This window comes from Pecten maximus, chromosome 4 (genome assembly GCF_902652985.1).
Source record: "Pecten maximus chromosome 4, xPecMax1.1, whole genome shotgun sequence".
NCBI lineage: Eukaryota > Metazoa > Mollusca > Bivalvia > Pectinida > Pectinidae > Pecten > Pecten maximus.
In genome coordinates, this window is record NC_047018.1 from 43,366,152 (window position 1) to 43,388,216 (window position 22,065).

General features: G+C 35.8%; 1 protein-coding gene and 1 long non-coding RNA gene across 2 annotated transcripts in view; one reads left to right on the forward strand and one right to left on the reverse strand.

Moving 5' to 3' along the window:
- The window catches only part of LOC117326163 (intraflagellar transport protein 172 homolog), a 43,550-nt gene that overhangs the window by 20,245 nt on the left and 1,240 nt on the right, over nt 1–22,065 (reverse strand). The window contains exons 2-26 of the mRNA XM_033882802.1: nt 16,261–16,404; nt 15,991–16,103; nt 15,648–15,753; nt 15,064–15,143; nt 14,695–14,782; nt 13,951–14,165; nt 13,516–13,639; nt 12,861–12,956; nt 12,501–12,662; nt 12,185–12,238; nt 11,010–11,113; nt 10,512–10,597; nt 10,055–10,167; nt 9,603–9,668; nt 9,022–9,123; nt 8,422–8,558; nt 7,803–7,910; nt 7,012–7,096; nt 6,432–6,524; nt 5,943–6,020; nt 5,048–5,128; nt 4,551–4,646; nt 3,489–3,560; nt 3,132–3,210; nt 2,928–3,048 (exon numbers count right to left, since the gene is read on the reverse strand). Coding sequence (XP_033738693.1) covers nt 2,928–3,048; nt 3,132–3,210; nt 3,489–3,560; nt 4,551–4,646; nt 5,048–5,128; nt 5,943–6,020; nt 6,432–6,524; nt 7,012–7,096; nt 7,803–7,910; nt 8,422–8,558; nt 9,022–9,123; nt 9,603–9,668; nt 10,055–10,167; nt 10,512–10,597; nt 11,010–11,113; nt 12,185–12,238; nt 12,501–12,662; nt 12,861–12,956; nt 13,516–13,639; nt 13,951–14,165; nt 14,695–14,782; nt 15,064–15,143; nt 15,648–15,753; nt 15,991–16,103; nt 16,261–16,404 — 2,603 coding nt within the window. The remainder of the gene's footprint in view (nt 1–2,927; nt 3,049–3,131; nt 3,211–3,488; nt 3,561–4,550; nt 4,647–5,047; nt 5,129–5,942; nt 6,021–6,431; nt 6,525–7,011; nt 7,097–7,802; nt 7,911–8,421; nt 8,559–9,021; nt 9,124–9,602; nt 9,669–10,054; nt 10,168–10,511; nt 10,598–11,009; nt 11,114–12,184; nt 12,239–12,500; nt 12,663–12,860; nt 12,957–13,515; nt 13,640–13,950; nt 14,166–14,694; nt 14,783–15,063; nt 15,144–15,647; nt 15,754–15,990; nt 16,104–16,260; nt 16,405–22,065) is intronic.
- On the forward strand, nt 16,928–20,225 carry LOC117326164. Its single transcript, XR_004532433.1, has 4 exons — nt 16,928–17,133; nt 17,925–18,096; nt 18,456–18,587; nt 19,308–20,225. It is a non-coding gene; the product is annotated as an uncharacterized LOC117326164 (long non-coding RNA).

Here is a 22,065-nt window from a genome sequence, read left to right on the forward strand (position 1 = left end):
ATCTAACTGTCATACTAACCCGGCCTCTATAAAGTGACTGATGGCGTTATCTAACTGTCATACTAACCCGGCCTCTATAAAGTGACTGATGGCGTTATCTAACTGTCATACTAACCCGGCCTCTATAAAGTGACTGATGGCGTTATCTAACTGTCATACTAACCCGGCCTCTATAAAGTGACTGATGGCGTTATCTAACTGTCATACTAACCCGGCCTCTATAAAGTGACTGATGGCGTTATCTAACTGTCATACTAACCCGGCCTCTATAAAGTGACTGATGGCGTTATCTAACTGTCATACTAACCCGGCCTCTATAAAGTGACTGATGGCGTTATCTAACTGTCATACTAACCCGGCCTCTATAAAGTGACTGATGGCGTTATCTAACTGTCATACTAACCCGGCCTCTATAAAGTGACTGATGGCGTTATCTAACTGTCATACTAACCCGGCCTCTATAAAGTGACTGATGGCGTTATCTAACTGTCATACTAACCCGGCCTCTATAAAGTGACTGATGGCGTTATCTAACTGTCATACTAACCCGGCCTCTATAAAGTGACCGATGGCGTTATCTAACTGTCATACTAACCCGGCCTCTATAAAGTGACCTGATGGCGTTATCTAACTGTCATACTAACCCGGCCTCTATAAAGTGACCGATGGCGTTATCTAACTGTCATACTAACCCGGCCTCTATAAAGTGACTGATGGCGTTATCTAACTGTCATACTAACCCGGCCTCTATAAAGTGACTGATGGCGTTATCTAACTGTCATACTAACCCGGCCTCTATAAAGTGACTGATGGCGTTATCTAACTGTCATACTAACCCGGCCTCTATAAAGTGACCGATGGCGTTATCTAACTGTCATACTAACCCGGCCTCTATAAAGTGACTGATGGCGTTATCTAACTGTCATACTAACCCGGCCTCTATAAAGTGACTGATGGCGTTATCTAACTGTCATACTAACCCGGCCTCTATAAAGTGACTGATGGCGTTATCTAACTGTCATACTAACCCGGCCTCTATAAAGTGACTGATGGCGTTATCTAACTGTCATACTAACCCGGCCTCTATAAAGTGACTGATGGCGTTATCTAACTGTCATACTAACCCGGCCTCTATAAAGTGACTGATGGCGTTATCTAACTGTCATACTAACCCGGCCTCTATAAAGTGACTGATGGCGTTATCTAACTGTCATACTAACCCGGCCTCTATAAAGTGACTGATGGCGTTATCTAACTGTCATACTAACCCGGCCTCTATAAAGTGACTGATGGCGTTATCTAACTGTCATACTAACCCGGCCTCTATAAAGTGACTGATGGCGTTATCTAACTGTCATACTAACCCGGCCTCTATAAAGTGACTGATGGCGTTATCTAACTGTCATACTAACCCGGCCTCTATAAAGTGACCCGATGGCGTTATCTAACTGTCATACTAACCCGGCCTCTATAAAGTGACTGATGGCGTTATCTAACTGTCATACTAACCCGGCCTCTATAAAGTGACTGATGGCGTTATCTAACTGTCATACTAACCCGGCCTCTATAAAGTGACTGATGGCGTTATCTAACTGTCATACTAACCCGGCCTCTATAAAGTGACTGATGGCGTTATCTAACTGTCATACTAACCCGGCCTCTATAAAGTGACTGATGGCGTTATCTAACTGTCATACTAACCCGGCCTCTATAAAGTGACTGATGGCGTTATCTAACTGTCATACTAACCCGGCCTCTATAAAGTGACCGATGGCGTTATCTAACTGTCATACTAACCCGGCCTCTATAAAGTGACCGATGGCGTTATCTAACTGTCATACTAACCCGGCCTCTATAAAGTGACTGATGGCGTTATCTAACTGTCATACTAACCCGGCCTCTATAAAGTGACTGATGGCGTTATCTAACTGTCATACTAACCCGGCCTCTATAAAGTGACTGATGGCGTTATCTAACTGTCATACTAACCCGGCCTCTATAAAGTGACTGATGGCGTTATCTAACTGTATACTAACCCGGCCTCTAAGTGACTGATGGCGTTATCTACTGTCATACTAACCCGGCCTCTATAAAGTGACTGATGGCGTTATCTAACTGTCATACTAACCTGGCCTCTATAAAGTGACTGATGGCGTTATCTAACTGTCATACTAACCCGGCCTCTATAAAGTGACTGATGGCGTTATCTAACTGTCATACTAACCCGGCCTCTATAAAGTGACTGATGGCGTTATCTACTGTCATACTAACCCGGCCTCTATAAAGTGACTGATGGCGTTATCTAACTGTCATACTAACCCGGCCTCTATAAAGTGACTGATGGCGTTATCTAACTGTCATACTAACCCGGCCTCTATAAAGTGACTGATGGCGTTATCTAACTGTCATACTAACCCGGCCTCTATAAAGTGACTGATGGCGTTATCTAACTGTCATACTAACCCGGCCTCTATAAAGTGACTGATGGCGTTATCTAACTGTCATACTAACCCGGCCTCTATAAAGTGACTGATGGCGTTATCTAACTGTCATACTAACCCGGCCTCTATAAAGTGACTGATGGCGTTATCTGTCATACTAACCCGGCCTCTATAAAGTGACTGATGGCGTTATCTAACTGTCATACTTACCCGGCCTCTATAAAGTGACTGATGGCGTTATCTGTCATACTAACCCGGCCTCTATAAAGTGACTGATGGCGTTATCTGTCATACTAACCCGGCCTCTATAAAGTGACTGATGGCGTTATCTAACTGTCATACTAACCCGGCCTCTATAAAGTGACTGATGGCGTTATCTGTCATACTAACCCGGCCTCTATAAAGTGACTGATGGCGTTATCTAACTGTCATACTAACCCGGCCTCTATAAAGTGACTGATGGCGTTATCTAACTGTCATACTAACCCGGCCTCTATAAAGTGACTGATGGCGTTATCTAACTGTTTCTGCTGGACCAGATAGTCTCCCCAGTCCTCCTCAAGCTTCACTACCTCAGCTGGGTACGAGTTCCGCGCCAGTTTAACAGCTAAGTAGTAAAAATCAAATTATCAGTTCATATATCAATACAATCAAAGCTTGTTGGATAAGTTACTAGTGACATTCTATTACCTCTATGATAAGCTCTCCCCTTTTTGAAGCAGTCCATGGCCCTCTGTTGGTCATGTATCTTTTCATACATGTCTCCAGCCTACCAATATACAAATCAAAATACAATGTACAAAATCAATACACGTCATCGAAATACATATATCAGTAACAAGAGCCTTAATTTCAGCATTGATCCTTTTAAAATGTCTTTTAATACCAATTAATAATAGTTTTGGTAAATTTTGGGATTTATCTGGACAAAAGGAGAAAACTAGAGTCAAGTTTTTATTTTGAAATCAGACTATCAAAACGACCTAAAATAAGAGATAATAATTCTAATTAAAAGTTGTCGTTTACTTAGTAAAATGAAATACATACCCTTTCATATAATTCTCCTTTGATTAACTCGGAAGCGATTCTAGCGATGAGGTCTGAATTTGACATCAACTCCTGTATTGGAAACATAACATCATTTATTTTATAAATTTGTATCCACACTATAGATATACAGTGTAGGTTTCTCTTGTAGGTCATTTGAAAACAATTTAGATTACATTATAGAACCGAGATGAATTCTTCATTGATATTCACCTCAGGGCTGATCCAGGAAAACATATATGGGACATAAATTTTGATGACCCTCCCACATATCCACTTTTTTGTGAACAGTATCCACGTAAAGAAGCAATTTTAATGTAAATAAGTGTCATCAATGATTGCGAAAGCTCACCGGCAGCAGCAATCACAGTATGCATTTATTTTTTATGTATGTATAAGCATGTCATTGTGAAATTGTACGTCACATAATATATTGCTCCTAGACCTCTAATGGATGTATAAACCAAATAAGAAGGGTATGGACTTACAAGCTTTACAAATCTTACCCCAAAAACTTTAAAAAGGATTTTGGTGCTAAAAACTTTAAAAAGGATTTTGGTGCTAAAAAAGTTAAGTCCACAAAATGGTTAAATGCGAAAAACTCATAAATTTTTTCTGCATGATTTTGCAGCCATATCATCACTCCTGAATGCATAAACCAAATTAGAAGGGTGTGAGGTGTATACTTTTGGACTTACAAGCTTTCCATAAACTGACCCCAAAAACTTTAAAGTGGGATGTGGACGTACAAATGTAACCGGTGAGCTAAAAATGGTACAAACACATCACATACACCAAACAACAGAATCTATTTATTTATTTCAAAACCCACCAACACATAGATGCGATTTTAATTTGAACCCACCTCACCACATGTAATTTATCAAAATGTCTACCCCAGTCCCATATGTGTTTTCTTGTAACAGCTTTCAGCAAAAGGTAACAACTGTTTTATATATCATAGATTACCTCTCCTGCTAGTCATTATCACAATACAAGTTTTAAAAGATTAGATTCCATATACCAAATTCCCAGCAATACAGCTAATAATGACTACATTACCTCACGACTTGTGGCGAGTCGGGCAGCTCTAGCTGGTAGTCCTGCCTTCATGTACATGTTGATAGCAGCCATGTTGTCCTCCTCTCGTTCTTTCACCTGAAGTGAAATTTTTTTGTACAATAACTGGGCTTACAGATATGGCTAAATACTAATTTTAAAATTCATTTGAGGGATAGTTCAATTTCACTAGCCTCAGCCTATGGCTAAAACTTCCAGGCCGTTGAAATTTTCAATATTTACAAAGAAAATCTACTGGCTAAAACTTCCAGGCCGTTGAAATTTTCAATATTTACAAAGAAAATGAAGATTAAGTTGTCTTCAGATTTTATTTACACTATGCATGTAGACTTTGTTTTGACTAGTACTTTTAATAGGAAATTGCATGCCCTTGCAAGTGCATGGAATATCATTGTATATGGTTATAATGTGATTTTGGAATTTCCAGGAAGCTATCTATGACAGACCTCCACCACTCAGAGTCAGCCCTAAGACTTTACCTCTCCTGCTTTCTCCTCTTGGCCCGTCTCCATTAGCCAGGCATAGTAGCTCCTTTTCAGGTTCTCCAGTTCTGGGTGGTTCTGTCAAATTATAATTAAATGTTTTACAATGAATGAAACAATGGATTAAGAAACTTATACTAATGTCTCGGGTCTGTGGGATTCATCATATTAAATCTGAACATGCAAATACCCACAAGGGAATATCACAAGAACTATTTTAATCAAATTTGCTTCCAGGCTTTTGTTTCTGGTCATGTCCGAATATCCCAGTTTTGTTTCTGTACAAGACTTTTAAGATACATGTATTTACATTGTACAGTTGAATCTGCTCAGGAAACACACTATAAAGCAACTTCTCGCCTACTCTGCACCAAATAGTTTACAATATGTTATTATTCTGTCAAGAGACTGTTTGTTGAGACCATCTCTAGCAAATGACTGCTTCTGATATAAGACAACCTCTGTTAAGAAATAATCTTTGGACTCTTGTCAAGAGACCACCTTTGTCAAGAGACCACCTTCGTCAAGGGACCAACTTTGTCAAGAAACAACCTTTGACAAGGGACAACCTTTGTCAAGAAACAACCTTGGACTCTTGTCAAGAGACCACCTTACACTAAGAGACCACCTCTGACAAGGGACCACCTTTGTAAAGAGACCACCTTTGTCGACAAGGGACCACCTTTATCAAGAGACCACCTTTGTTAAGAAACTACCTTTGTCAAGAGACCACCTTTGTCAAGGGACAACCTTTGTCAAGAGACCACCTTTGTCAAGGGACAACCTTTGTCAAGAGACCACCTTATACTAAGAGACCACCTTTGTTAAGAAACCAACTTTGTCAAGAGACCACCCTTTAACATATTTGACAACTGTATAAGTGGGGACAAACCTTGGCCTCGGCAACTTCTATGGCCTCGTCCCACATGTGCATCTCCTGGTACATCTCCATAGCCTCATCAACGTGGTTCTGTAACACACAGCACAGATAGAGTTTTATATAAAACATCAATTAACACTCAACACTTCATATTTACATGGCCAAATTGTCAACGCTTTTAACATAGGAACACACTTTTACTGAGTCTATTTTTGCTATTCTTAACATCCTTAGGCCACAGATCTTTAATTCATACTATCGGATCATTACATGTTATACTGCTATCCTCTCTCTTTTAGAAAAACTATATGCACACAACATATTGAATACTAAGATGTTCAAATTCTATATCAAAATATCAGATTTCAGCATCAAGAAGTCAAATTTCAACTCAAAAGTGAGCAGTCAAAATTGGATTTCTGTCAAAACGACAGCAGCATAAGATTCTATGAATTTAACAATGAAAGAGGAATTACTTTGATGAAATATGACAGTACATACCTGTTCTAGATAGATTCCTTCTGCCTCCTTGTACCTCTTCTCCATAATGGCGAACCTGGCTCTCACTCTGTAGTTACTGAATCCATCTCCTCCCTGCAACACAGAATAATCTGAATATACTATCACATTAACATTCCAGACAGGAGCTGAAATACCGTGCTTCACAAGTGTGTATACTAGGCATTTATAAAGAAAGAAGGAATACTTCATTTAATTTCAAACAGCTGTACAGCGTGCGTTACTGGTGCTGAAGAAATAGAAGGCATCCCCAATAAGAAGCCAGCAAAATTAATTTTGTATTTGATGATGTCATCATACCTATTTATACAGTAAATGATGGTATGTGATTGGTTAGTTTACTGTGAAAAATATTAAATCATGAAAGTAATACTAGTCATATCAACAGTATTTTCACAAAAAACAATCACTCTTTTCAGCAGGGTATATATATCATCCGTATGCAATTATAAAGCGTTCACATACATGTACTGCCAAATTAATGAAATATTGCCAGACACTAAACAGAGATGTCAGCTAAAATTTTACAGACAGCAGCCACAAGTTAGGGAATATTACTTACAGTAGTCTGAGCAATTTCCTCGGCGATTCTAAAGGTTTCCTTCATGTACCGAGCTTTGGCTATGTCTCCGAGGGCAGAGTAACATCTGTAAAGTAAAATGGACGATACCACTTCTAGTCCTGGCTGATTGATGATTTTACTGACTGCATGGTGATAGTCAGAATATACTTTAACATATGTCACGAACATAATGAGTAAACATTTACTGGGCAATCAGGGATTTTAACACATTAAAAGTACCACAGAAAAACAGGGATTCTGAAACACCTAAGATTACGAAGTATATTTTTGACTCTCCAAAGTGAGTTTTTTGTCTCTTGGGTAAATTAGAAAACAACTGGTTATTTTACTTGAAAATTTATCATATTTTAATTCTTCAAAATCTAAATGTACATATAATACCACATACAAAATAGCAAAATATCAAGGGTAAGAAAAAAAGCCTTGACTAGGCTGCATTTACATCATTTTATTCTGGAATACCAAATTTGTCACCTTCAAAATTATAGATATATTCTAGATACGATACAACAGACTACTCCCCAATCTCCTTTCCCTGCCTCCCTGTCACTCCATACTATTTTCCTATCTTTTCTCATCCACTAAAAGGCTGAAAGGCCAGAGTACCCAACGCTCGACACATTTTTAATAATAACAATCAGTTGGTACCAATACATCACGGTCCAAATGTTTTCAAATTTCTAGATGATGCAAACACAGAAATGTTGATAACACTGATCCTATTAAGTCAGATCAGAATCTGGAGGAAGTTGTAATATAAGAACTCCTACCTCTCTGCTATGTGCAGTTGACGGTCCTCCATAGAAAGTTTGCTCAGTGTTTTCCACATGGCTTCAGTCTCCGCCGACATCTCCAGGGTCTCAAGGAAAGACACTGCCCTATGGGACAAATCACACAAACAAAATTTTCACTTTTCAACACCGCCAACATCTATTTCTAATTGAAATCATATTTTCAAAAGAAGAGGTCCAAGGGACCTGTATCATACATACAGATAATTTTCAAAAGTTGATAATAGACATTGTGCCATCCGATCAAATCATTTGATCTTTTGTAGAAATGCACCATACAACACTACTTTTTCTTCTCATTAAATCTCTTAAGTTAAATAATCTCCTAAATGTTCATTTATGTCGGTCATACAATAATAATGCAAAACTATAACACATTAAGAATGTTTCAGAGAGGGACATTTTGTTTGGTTAATGTGTAGATGTTTGGATATGTGATTTCATGACAACTGGTAAATTTGTTATGTTATGGACACAGCAAGACTTTAAATATTTGAAAGTTCAGATATGTGGTGTTGGATTATGTAGCATTCTACTACACCAAATATAGTTACCCAATCTGCTACCACATCACTGATACCATGATCTTTTATCTTACCTTTCAAAATCACCATCATCGATGGCTGTCCCAAACTCAATTAGTCCCTCGTCCAGTGTGTAGGAGATAGTGGTCACTCCTTCGTTGACCACAACATCGGTCTTACCATCTGTCCTCTCCAGGTCTACGATGTCACCCTGAAGGTCACACAACATCAATAAAAATAATTCCCTTCTAATTCAAAACTTTGTTGTAAACAGTAACTGCTTTGACTTTTGAAGTAAGTAGCTGTTTATTTCATTGCTACCTTAGAAATGATTCCCATGTCATATTGAACTGATTTTTAATCCATTTTCAGAATATTCAGTAACTGTTATAGCTTCTCAGGTCAATATTCAATATATGCGATGGAAGAAAAGGTTATAAATATGAACAGTATTCACATTGAGGGCTAAAACAGACTTTTATTTCTCAACAGTGAACAACTGAATATTTCATCATATGTTATAAGCTAGTTTTAATAGCATATACTGAAATTCAATCCGTTGGTTTCTTTAAATCAACAATCCACCATTTTTATCTGACACAAAAAACAATTTCAAATTCAGTTGATGGGATTTACTGATGATAGACTTATAGAGTTATTTAGGGGAACATTACCTTGAGTGGGAACATGGTGACACGTTCTGGGGCATCAATGTTGTACCAGACACACAAGTTACCGCGGTTCTGTCCAACCACCACGTCACTGCCTGGCACCCACTGTTAACGGGAGACAACTCAAAATATCACAACAGAAACTTATCAAGAGGATTTGGTTTGTTTGGTTTGTTTTGTTTAACGTCCTATTAACAGCCAGGGTCAAAGAGGAGAGTGTTTTACTAAATAAATAAATAAATAAATAAATGTGTTCATTTTTACTGCTTTTATTGGTATTTATTAGTTCCTAACTGGAATTTCCATCTTTTTCCAAGATGGCAGACAATTAGAACTGACAATCTTTTTTTCTGTAAAAAGTTTTGAAAACATTTCAACCTGTATAATTTGCGCAACCCCAACTTTAAACCTTTTTCAGTACAAAAAAAACTGTGCAAATAACACAGGTTTTTACGGTAAATGAATATTGTATCACTTAGCAATTCAAACATGATAATACACTGAAAAAGCCTCATGATGAAATCTTGAGCTGTTGGGAAATGTCGACCAATGAATTAGTATGTGGCCATATTTCATGTCTCTACCTGTACATAGGAACAGTAGTTGAGGATAGTAGTTCTCTGCTTAGACTCCACATCATACAAGTTGAGCTGAAAACAAGAACAAAATATTCCTTAAGAAGTCCAATTCTGATCTGATTTACTTTCACACATTATAATTGCAAGTAATAAATTGTAACTTTAGTTGTAACATACAATTAATCCAGTCTTATATTTCAAATCCTGATGTTTTAGGGAAAGCAAACATAAAACTAAATTCTAGAAATTTGAGCTATTAAAATGTAAATTTATATTAAATGCTATATTTTCATTTAAAAAGAATTCTGCAGAATTATAAGTCCCAAAACACATATGTACCAGAAAAATAAAACAAAATAGTGAAAAGAATTATTGCAAATTTTCAAAATGCAATTAATTAATCAACAGATTTATGTGAACACATGAATAAAGGACCAAGTACTGTAACAGAGCATTACCCTCATCCTCTTGTCTCGGAACAACATCTTGCGTCCAGTTTCGTTGAGTTCCAGCCAATCAATTTTGGACTCATGATTAACTTGACCCAGGGTCAAACCAGAGTTCAAGTCGACTGAAAGGTAAAAAAAAAAAAAGTTTTTCGTAAAGTAAAATTAATCTTAAAATACCTGTAAGTTTAACTTAGCAGTCAACCTTAAAAGTTAATATACCAACACATTTTTAAAACATTTTCTTTCATTTAATGTTCCAATATACACATACAGACATATTCTGATTCTTAAAACTTAATCAAGTTTGTTTAAAGGTAATTCTAAAATAAGTTCAAAGAGGTGAAAGCAACAAAGACAACTGTATGTTACACCTAGTTTCAATATCAGCTTAACCATAAGGGTTCTGTTTCACGAGTCCTCCATCTTTTTTTTGCTTTATACATAGTACATCTGATTCAATACCTACCAATAGCAACAGTCTTCAGATCAAGGAGGTAAGCTATCTTTTTGTTGTCATCCACTCCTCTTTGCTTCCTCTCATTCAGTCTTACACTGTGAATCAAACATAACCGAATTATTTAACAATTAAACACTTATTAGATTTTATTTATTGTCAAAACAAATTTAACATGAGTGACAGATAATAGAATGCAGGGGTTGGGAATGACAAGGGCCATGAGCATATGAAAGTTCTTAATGGCCCATAGAAATTTGAAAGTCTTGCAAAGACGAAAAGCAAATGGCCCATAGGAATTTGAAAGTCTTGCAAAGACGAAAAGCAAATGGCCCATAGGAATTTGAAAGTTTTGCAAAGACGAAAAGCAAATGGCCCATAGGAATTTTTACAACCGTGGTAAATATGAATAGCCCATATCAAGATTCTGCCTTCCCAATTCCTCAGAACAACTCCAGTTCTGACCCCCTGACAGGTATGAGACTAGTGTAAATAATCTGTGTTACCTACCTTATTAGGTGAGGGTTCATGAACTCTGTCCTAACAGATCCTAGCACTTCATTGGCCCCATACTCAATCAGAGACAGCTCACCAGCATTGAAAATCATGCAAACCTACAATTCCACAAGAAAATCGAGAATTTAACTGGATGACATACATTTTAACACCAGTTTAAATTTTTTGTAGCTTAGCAATACATTTCATTTTACTTTTTATCTCTCCTATTAAAATTGATACTGTTATATTACTTAATACTTCATGTCAAAAACAATGTTTTTTCTCTATTTAAAGTAACTGCTATGACATGCACTTATATGCAGAACAAGTTCATTGTAGAGACAATAAAGTTTCTGGAAATAAACATCAGATTATTTTTTGTGGTAGGTTCAGCATTTTAACTCTTTACGTACTCATTCAAATTTCGCGGTCGCTACCGGAAGTGAATGCTGGGTAGGTCCTTTGTGTATTGGAGCATATGGCTATCACATCAGACATCGATAAAATGATCTTTTACTGTTGTGTGATGCTTAATATTAAATGAAGTTTATCATATGGAACGAGTACTGAGTACAGAAACTCTTTTACACAATTTTTCGTTTGAAATACGGCGAAATCACCAGGCAGAATCGCGGGAAATGACATGTTGATCGGCACATGTGTCACACATATGCAAGTAATCATGAAGCCAAAACATCGTTTTTCGTTGTGTAAAAATATTTTACGTATTTCTTACTTATTTTGATGGTAAACGTTACTCAATCATATATATTCTATCGTTTTTAATAGCTTTATTGTGTTTAACACCTCCACAATCTCGCAGAAAACGAAAGTAAATTTGAGGCCGCCATTTTGTAGCTATGTAAACAACCCGGCATGAACCGGCAGAATTCTTTGAAATAGACAATCTTAACAAATGAATATGCTTCTGGTACGTAAAATAATTCATCAATACAATATTTACATTGCTTATTATTTCTAATAATCATCAATTCCGTGTCAATTTCTTCTTATGACTATGCTGAACCAGCAAGTAATATCAAGTATCGATTTGAGTCGTCACAAAAGATGGAAGGCATGTTAATTGTGATGCGTGTAGTCGTCATGAGTACGGAAAGAGTTAAGCAGTCCTTAAGGGTTCTTGAAACTGAACCCCTCAAATGAGAATGCAGACTATCCAAACTTACACTTTCATTGTCGAAGTAGTATTTCTCATTTCCTCCTGTTCCATGCCAAGGAATCTACAAAAGAAAAACTCTTATAAAAATCACATTTATTTCACTTTATAAGTTACACATTTTTATTTCACTTTTTAAGTTAAATATTACAAAAAACATAGGTACCAAATTAAGTATTCATCACATCAGTGATACTAAGATTAAGGTTTTAATCTTAACCTCACATAGTTAAAAGAATTTAGCCATGTAATGAAAAACAAAAATATTAAAACTGCTTATAATCAAAATATGAATAATTCCCTCTTTGATAATTTTCAGATTTTACCTCGCTGAGTTTGTTGGATGTGAGGTCCCCCAAAAGAATGGTGTCCGATGTGTGAGCTATCAAGTAGCGGTCTTTCCCCATGATCCTGACCTCATCAATCTCGTAGCCATAGTGAGACTTGAGTACAACCCTGCTCTGATTGGACATGTTCTTCACAATCACCTGAGGATGAAGTATTCATTAATTAAAAATGAAGAATTCATGTTAAATATGAACCTTTCTCTAAAAGATGTTCAGTCAAGTATCTTAACAAGTATACAAATCCACACTTTCTACTTTTTAAATTGCTTTTTTATGATATATGCTGACCATGACAATGACTGTAGTGTCTAACAGCAACTCGTGTAGAGCTTGATTTACCTGACTCAGTCCAACATGTGTCATCTCAAACTTGTTCTTGTAAATGGTTCTCTTAAGACAGCAGTCAAAGATTTCTACACCTCCACAGAGGGTTCCCTGTAATGAAAAGCATTTCTGTCTCACTCAATTTGTATAATACATATTTTAAGTTATCTTCAAAACAATGTGTGCAGCTCCTTAGTATGAAATGTACAATTATTGTATAACCCTTCACAGTCACAACTTACTGTAAATTTGCTAAATATAAGTAATGTTATAACCTACAATACCGAGCTATATACTGTCAACAAGCTGATTCTCATTTCCAGACAAAAACCATACCAACAGTTTCTGAGTTTAAGCTTTTGTTCCTATTTCAATTATTTTTACTGATCTTTCATCACTTCAAGTGTGAAACAGAACTGATAATTAGGTAAATACCCCGTCAGATATTGACACTATTTCATGTAATATGAGATATCACATTCTTTCTTTTTAGTAAAATTTAAAATTTCATGGACAATTGTGTTAACATGATATTTTATTCTCTGACTATATCTGGATTTTTAATGTTCAACAATATTCAAACTTTCATTGTGTGACATTTCCAGAACGTTCGTAACACTTAACACTTTCGTCATGTGATGAATTGCATGTGCTGCCCGGTGACACTTACACATGTGACACGCGATCCATCCTTCTTCCAGGCCAGGGCCGTGATAGTGTACAGATTCCTGATCTCCTTTAACTTTGGTTCATCCCACATCTGTCGTCTAGGGCTCCAGTTTAAAGTTCTCAATCTGAAAAAAATATTATCAGATCCAATCTTAATTTTAACACAAGAAAACTGCTATATCTGCATAGTCAAGTTTTACTAAGACAAAATGAAAAACAAATTCTTGAAATTTCTGAGAAATTTCTAAAGAAATTTTAAAAAAAAAATTCAAATTTTAATTTATTTATTACATTATGTACCTTTAATATCAAACAATGAAGTTAAGTAATTTTCAGAAAAATTTGTTAATACAAAATGGCAGATAAAAAATCTTTACTATCAGATTGCATACAAATCTGTACTTGTCAATGATTAACAAAAGCAAAGTCTACTTACTTGTCAAAACTTCCAATAACAACAGATTGGCCACTGGGACTACACACAGCAGTTGTAAATTCATGCTCGTCAGTTTCTCGACTGAAGTCAAAATGTTGGAAACTTCTACCATCTCTTCCGTATGCAATGATTCTCTTGTCACAGCCGGCTGCTACGATTGAATTCTGGGAGAATGCCAAGGCATAGGGTGGACAGGGGTGTGTGCATACCTTACCCTGAAATCAAATTATTAGAATAAATTATTTAGAATTCCTGTATGTTTCACTTCCACAATAACCTACCTTTGTGAGACAACTACCAGTATCATCAACAGAGATTATCACAATTACAGACTTTCATAGGGCTTGTAAACTGTATAGCTAGTTAGGGCTATTCCAGTAAAATGTATATCCCGTCCATGCAGGACTCCACGTTTTGTTAAGTGGTACTACATATAGAATTTCTTTAATAAATTACATAGAGGTCATATGAAGGAAATCAAACCATGGACAAAATTGATTTATTTTGGAGTCCTGGGGTCATGTAGATATTTTAATGGAATACCATTTCCCTAGGTCTAAATTTTCAAGTTTTTTTTCAAATGAAAGAATTAAATTTACACTTGCAAAATAGCATGTTGAGATTTCACATCATAATCAGACAATCACTGACTCACAGTTTGAAGGAACTTAAAACTGATAGATGATACATGCTTTGTCAGAAAATATATCCCGAATCTGATAAAACAAATACCAATCAACACACCTGAGAATCTCCAGAACCTTCATCATCAAAGAAGTAGCGAACAATGGCACCATCAGCATGGCCCGATAGGAAACCTTTTCCTGTTGGACTGGAAGAGAAAATGTGTAGTGTTACATGGAAGTCATGAATTTCATTGTTAAAAATCATTAGTCAGAGAATCTGTGATATATAATATTATATCCTTATGCAAAAAAACTCTGCAATTCACCAATTTAATTATTGAAAAACTTAAAATATTTAACTTAAAAGCTACTAGTAATAAGTATAAAAGTTAAGTACATAATTATATATTCCAGAGACTAATTTGATATCTACATCTAAGCTGATGACTATATTATGAAAACAATCAGTGACATTATGTCTACATACTTTGGTGCCAAGGAGACTACATAGGAGTCTGTTCCATATATTGTAGATGATTTGTTGGTTTTGATGTTTGCTGCTCTCACCTGATCAACACAAGTAGTACTGTATTTAAGCCAAGACGTAAATTCACATGAAAAATATGTTCTAAAGACACAGGTGTTGATAAATGTTTTAGATAATTTCTATTAATCTAAAAGTACCTAGCATTAATGTAAATAGACTAGTCTGGTAGTTCATCTAGATATTTTTATATCACACTCTAAATTTTCCATTAACATATAAGATTGTCTTTTTTATGAAGCTGATAGAATTTTTTCTTACAAAGGTATGTATTCAATGTCAATGTAATCAAAAGAAATCGCCAGTCTATGTAACAAAACATTAATATCAGGTAACATGTAAATGGGTGTTATTCTGGTTCTGCTATCCTTTATGCCTAATGACCATAAAAGTACATGCATCTATGCAAAATAAGATAGTATAGATAATTAGTATTCTGTGAGTAAAAACATAAGACTCGTGAACCTATAATAAAAGAAATGATGGAAAAACCTAGGTAATGAATTATACTAATGATATGTTCTTACCTTTCCATCGGCTAATCCGAAAACAATCGGCTGATCATTTGGCCAGATCATACAGGTGACGGCACTCTGTTGTACGAACTTGTTACAGATGGTCTTCTTATCGCCCCTAAATGATGACAATTAATTTAAAATGAAATGACAATGTTATCTTCTTTTTTTTATTAATCTTCGATGAAAATCACATTAAACATGGGCACAAGTCATTGTCCACAAAACCATTTCTCAGATCCTTGTAACATGCTTAGATGATGAACACTTTTAGTTTATATTTTTCAGATACTTTGAAAAGTGTTTCAGACACTTCTCTCTGAATTAATGTGATAATGGCTTACTGTTAACTTACCAGTCCTCTCCAATCTTGTATACATAAATGATATTATCTGTCTGTCCCACAGCTATTTTCAGCGAGTCTGGTGAAAATGCTAATCCCTTCACAGTGTAACTTTTCTTCCCATACTGAATGTGAATGGAAGCAAAATTAATATAAAAATACATAATGTATATTAATTATTAAAACAACTAAATACTTGGTTCATTTCCGATTACATTTTTTTTACTTCTTTAATTATAAATGTGTAATATGTAAAACAATATAATTCCATTTTAAACTTACCTTGGCATCAGCTGGTCTTAAAGAGAATTTGTCTCTCTTCTCTCCCTGTTCATCAAACAATAGCACCACCCGGTCTGACGTACAGGCTGCCATCTTCTGGTTATTTGCTGACCATGTTATGGCGCATATTTTGGCTGCCCCATCCTGTCACCATGATAAATATAGAAATTATCACAGAATAGTTGTTTTAATGGTATCTTCTAGAAGTAGACCTCATAAAAGCTCTACCTTGAAAAGTTTTTTTTTTTTCAAACCTTGGGTCAGTTTCATCAATATTCTTTAACTTATTAAAATTCTTAACCTTATATGCAACAGAAAAGCATTACAGAGTTTGTTTTCCAGAGTTAAAGGATGAAAGAAGGTTCCTTGACAGACTTTTGCTTTAAATTCTATAATGCTTCAATTCGCCAAAGAAATTTTAAGTTTGGGAATTTTCCCTTAAAGCGACTATTCGGGGAAGAAATAGGTCAAAGTTGAAAAAACGGCAAATCCATAAAGAAAATACACTCTTATGAAAAATTCTTATTGAAGTTTTGGCGATATGTAACCCCTAGAATTAAAAAATAATAATTTTCTGGGGAATCCTCTCACTGTCGAATGACGAGATAAAATGCAAATTTCCCGCTTTGGGCGCATGCGCAAGAATCTAGGCAAGTATAACGTAAACATAAGCGGCAGAAACATGACTTCCGAAGCCAAGAGATGTCGGCCTAGAATTGTAACGAGTTCGGCAACATAGCGACGTAAATAGAAATGGTCACAGGTCAACCCGATTATACGACTGGGGAAACAACACACTAGGTGGAAGACATTCAATGAAGAAAATAGTTTCTCTACAAACGAGCATGCAGCACGGATTCTTCTGGATAAGTGGTAAGCCCGTAGCCTGCGTAGGGTCAGTTCTATTCTATTGCCGCACATTTTATATCGTTATCAGAATGTAACTCGTAAATGTCCTTAGTTTTGTTGACAAACAATGCATAAAGTATGTTGCTTAAGTGTAATGGTTATTAGTTTCAAGCAACATAAATGAAAAATGATGTGTAGAATCACAGGCGTCTGAAGTTCTGACAGTAAACCGAGATATAATACCATATAAAAAATAAGAGTATCTACTATTTCTTTTTTTATAGTAGATACTCTTATTTTTTATATGGTATTATATCTCGGTTTACTGTCAGAACTTCAGACGCCTGTGGTAGAATGAAGAGATAGACACATTCCACCTCCGTTTTATGGGGCCCCGTAAGGGGTAATTTATACGGGTTTTTTTATTGTTCGCATATCACAGCTATAGGCTATATTTATGCCACTATCATTTTAATTATGAAAAATTATCAATTGATGTATGACTGATGATTAATGTCAGACCTATCAAGCTTACTGTTTTCTTTATTAAATACAAAATGGTGTATGTGTAAAGTTCAGTAGGACTTTCAGGACGACTATCATATTATATTACATGTAGGCATATAGGCCTATATGTTTCAGATATACAGTTGACTCATAATATAAACGATTTGCAAATAATATTGGTGTATGGCTTCAAATACAAGTGCTGTTTTGTTCCATTCTTTGAAATGTGGTAAAAATTACGATTTGTGGGGAAAAGATTATCATTATAACTTAGCATGCAGTACATAATTATTTTTATATTTTTCAAGTGCACTTCATTGACACAAGAAGTTCATGCAGGTGAAGACATCCCGACACCAGCTGAAACTTCTATGGGACCGCCATCACATGTGTGCACCCCTACACCAGTAACATCTACGCCTGCACATACCCATAAAGAACCTATAGCTATAGATAGACCTCCGATGTCTCAGATATAGAGTAAGTTCTTGGATCTAACTATGTTGGATTTATAACCCCTCAAAATATACATTGATGTATCTTAATTTTTTTATTCAGTGTTCATCGTTCCGTGTTGAAGTAAACTGTAGCAGGTCACACATATATGACATTGTAATTCCATAAATGTTTTTACTATTTTGTTTTTTACAACATATTTTAACTGTTAGACCCAGCACCATATTGTATGGTAGGGTGAGCAGTCAAACATACTAAATTTATATTCTGTAATTATAAATATGCTCTGCTACTGCATGTCATGAATAAATAATACACCATTTCGGGCATATATATTTGTTTTTAAAAGAATTGTGTAATTTTTCATAATTTTAATATTTCAGAGCTCAGTCATCACACTCGTCTGATTTATCTTGTGTGGAAGCATTACAGTCAGACTCCCAGAGTAACATTAATGCCAGCTTGCTTTCCCATTACCAACAGAAGGCTAAAGAGGATGACACCTCATTTATTGAGTAAGTATGTTGTGTTATTTTTGATGGTGTGTTCTTATTGCTATAATAATACATTTACTTGTATATATAGTAAAGAGGTATTGGTACGCCCAATTTCCCCGCAGGACATTATGTTCTGTCACCTGTCATCCTGCACACAGTCTGTAAATGGATGACCTTGCTGTCAATGTCATTCAAGGTCACACAGGTCTAACATCCTCAATAGTAAACTAAAAGGACATTTTTGTCAATAACCAAGAAACATATAATTATAACTGTAATATGCTGCTGTGGAGGAGTACTGGGGCGGCATCCGACGTCTGTCCCGCTGTCTTTCTGTCTGGCCATCCGGTGTCCACGTTTTACTTTAAACAACTTTTTCTCAATAACCAAGAGGCACAGGGACTTGATATTAGGCCTGTAACATGCTGGTGTAAAAGGCTACCAAGTTTGTTCAAAATGAATGACATTCATTCTATGTAATTTGGGTTAAATATAGGCTTAATCTTTAAAAAAAATGGTTTCTCACTAGCAGAGGCTCTGAAACCTAATTGTATGCTGGAAGTTAATTGTTATTGATAAACCTAGCCTACTGTGATTTTGATAAAGCGGTAATCTTCATAGTATCTTCAGAAATAACTGAGATAACTTCAAAGTTGCTGTATAGCCAAGTGAGCGATACAGGTTCATTGGGCCTCTTGTTTAAATGAATTACATTGTACATTATCTTTTACTATCCAGTATACCTCAGACACGTCAACCTGAACACTTGCCAATGGCTGAAGATCCCATAGAAATGGAAGAGGTTGATGTTGATGATGAGCTTGCAGAGGAGGAAGGAGACATTGTGGAAACAGACACTCAAAATGATAGTGTTGAAGAAAGGAAATCCATATGCTTCCAAAGTGCCCTGTTGTAACTCACGTCAGTTCGAATACCCACAACTTGTCAAAGAAAAGCATGTGGTGCAAATATCATTCTCCAATGGAGATATGTTGGATGTGCAGTACAGTTGAAATGAATTGGAGGAGCAACATTTGGTTCTAGTCCTGGATCCTCTGGTTCACCTACATTTTCGCAAAGGTCAAAAACTAGGCCTGGCTGACGATACACTAGCTGAAGAACTAAATTTATCAGTGGCTTTGGGTCCATCCTTCTGATTATATCCTAATACATAAAACAATTATTATAGAACAAATCCATGTGGGTGGGAGTACTGTAGCATTCTAATGTATAAAAATAACTGTTTTTCCTTATTTTTGGTTTTTGAGTTGATAAATTTTAATGCACTTATATAACTTATCTATTTTCCCTCAAATTTCATCCCAAATTTTTCTAAGGTTTTATATAAGGTATGTATGCGTTTTTTGATAATTGTTTGTGGAAGTAAGTATTGTGTAAATGTGGTGTTCAATTTCAGAACATGTAGGAGGTAGGTGTTCACTTAATGGTGTATTGCAGGTGTTTACATTTCAGTACTAGTGTGTGTTTGAGAGTGTTCACTTGACAGTAAATGCAGGTGTTCTTTCAACATTGTGTGTAGGAAGTGTTCAATTATCAGTTTGCAGGAAGTGTTCACTTATCAGTTTGTGTAGGAAGTGTTCACTAGCAGTGTGTATAGGAAGTGTTCACTATCAGTGTGTGTAGGAAGTGTTCACTTATCAGTGTGTGTAGGAAGTGTTCACTAGCAGTGTGTGTAGGAAGTGTTCACTATCGGTGTGTGTAGGAAGTGTTCACTTATCAGTGTGTGTAGGAAGTGTTCAATTATCAGTGTGTGTAGGAATTATTCACTATCAGTTTGTAGGAAGTGTCCAATTATCAGTGTGTGTAGGAAGTGTTCACTATCAGTTTGTAGGAAGTGTTCAATTATCAGTGTGTATACGAAGTGTTCACTTGTGAGAATGTGTTTGAGGTGCACGTGTGTACTAACATTGTGTGTAGTTGTTACTAACTTATAATAACATTGTGTTCATAGATGGTTCATTCTGATAAATGTGTTAATCAAGTGTCTAGTTGCATATTTTTTCAATATTCTGTGAACTAAAATGAAATACCCCCATGTGTAATGTAAATACCTACCTAGAGAAACAGGTCTTATAACCATACCATTCACTTGGTTGGTTAAAAATTAGGTGTTCATACACATATGGGAAGTATGTTTGATGTGTGAGAGGGTCTGTGCATTTTTGGTAAAATTTAACACTTTCAGTGAGTAATAGTATAAATTGTCTCCTGAATGCTTTGGTAAAATGTCTACTGTTCTTTTTGTCTGTGTACATGCCAAAGAAATATCAAAATAAAAAAGATATGAAAAGAAATAATACAGTACTTTGTAATTGATTATCAACTAGTCAAAATAATTTGAATGATGAAGTAAATTGTGGATAACATTCATAAAACAGTAGCATACAGAAAGTCACACTACTAATATTACAAAAATATGATTATTAGCTTTGTATGATAGGAGCGCAAGGTTCATGTAGATCCCTTCTCCTTTGCTGTTGCAATGTCAGTACCCTGGCCTGATCCTCCTGCTGCAGCACAGCAACTGTACCACGTGCACCCCTTGGCCCCCTTCCTCTACCTCGCCCTCTCCATCCTTGGACTGCTGTCTGCCCCGAGACCCCTTCCTCGACCCCTTAGCCGTCCACAGGTTCCTCCCCTCCTCCTTAATCCCCTCCCCCTCCTTGGGGATGTATGGACTTGTGCATATTCATAATCTATCTGATGAGAAAGCAAGAAATTATTGTAAGAGCAAAACTGAAGGAAAAAGTTTACAATGCAATGCAACAGAAAAGTTTACTGATGAATTTTATATTGCTATGCATATCGAAGACAAAATATAAATACATTTGTATATACATGTATATTTGTATACATGTACATACTAATTCATTTATATATGTGTAACAATAGAAAACTAAAGAAATTTGCATGTTCAGCAACCAAAAGTAGGTATTCTAATACACTTCAGTTAACAAGATCACATAAGCCTGGTATGAAAATATGATTAGTCTATAGCTATATACGTATGCTCTATTTGGTATATTGATTATGTTTGGTGATCAATGACAGCAGCATTCCTTTAAATGGTAATGATGGGGGTAAGACTTTGGTATCAAAAGAATTCTTCAAGTGCAAAATTTAAATAATGTTATACATACAGCAGTACTATGCAAACTATTACAACTTTCCATGGGGGAACTCATTATTCAAAATTAAACATAATTGAAATTTATTCAATATATAGAGACAAATAAAATAACAATATAAAATGGCATATTTTGAGTATTTCTTTTATAAAGAATCAATAGATCTTTAAATATACAAATAGTTTAGCTTTATTAATTGATAATAGTAAATTGAGCTGTCCAAAATTGGAAACTCCGTCCTAAACAGGGAGCTCGAGGTTGAATTGGCAATTCATTACATGAAGTTCTTCAAACTGATGAGAAAACAAAACACATATCGTCATGGAAGTAAGAATCTTGGAGCTAAG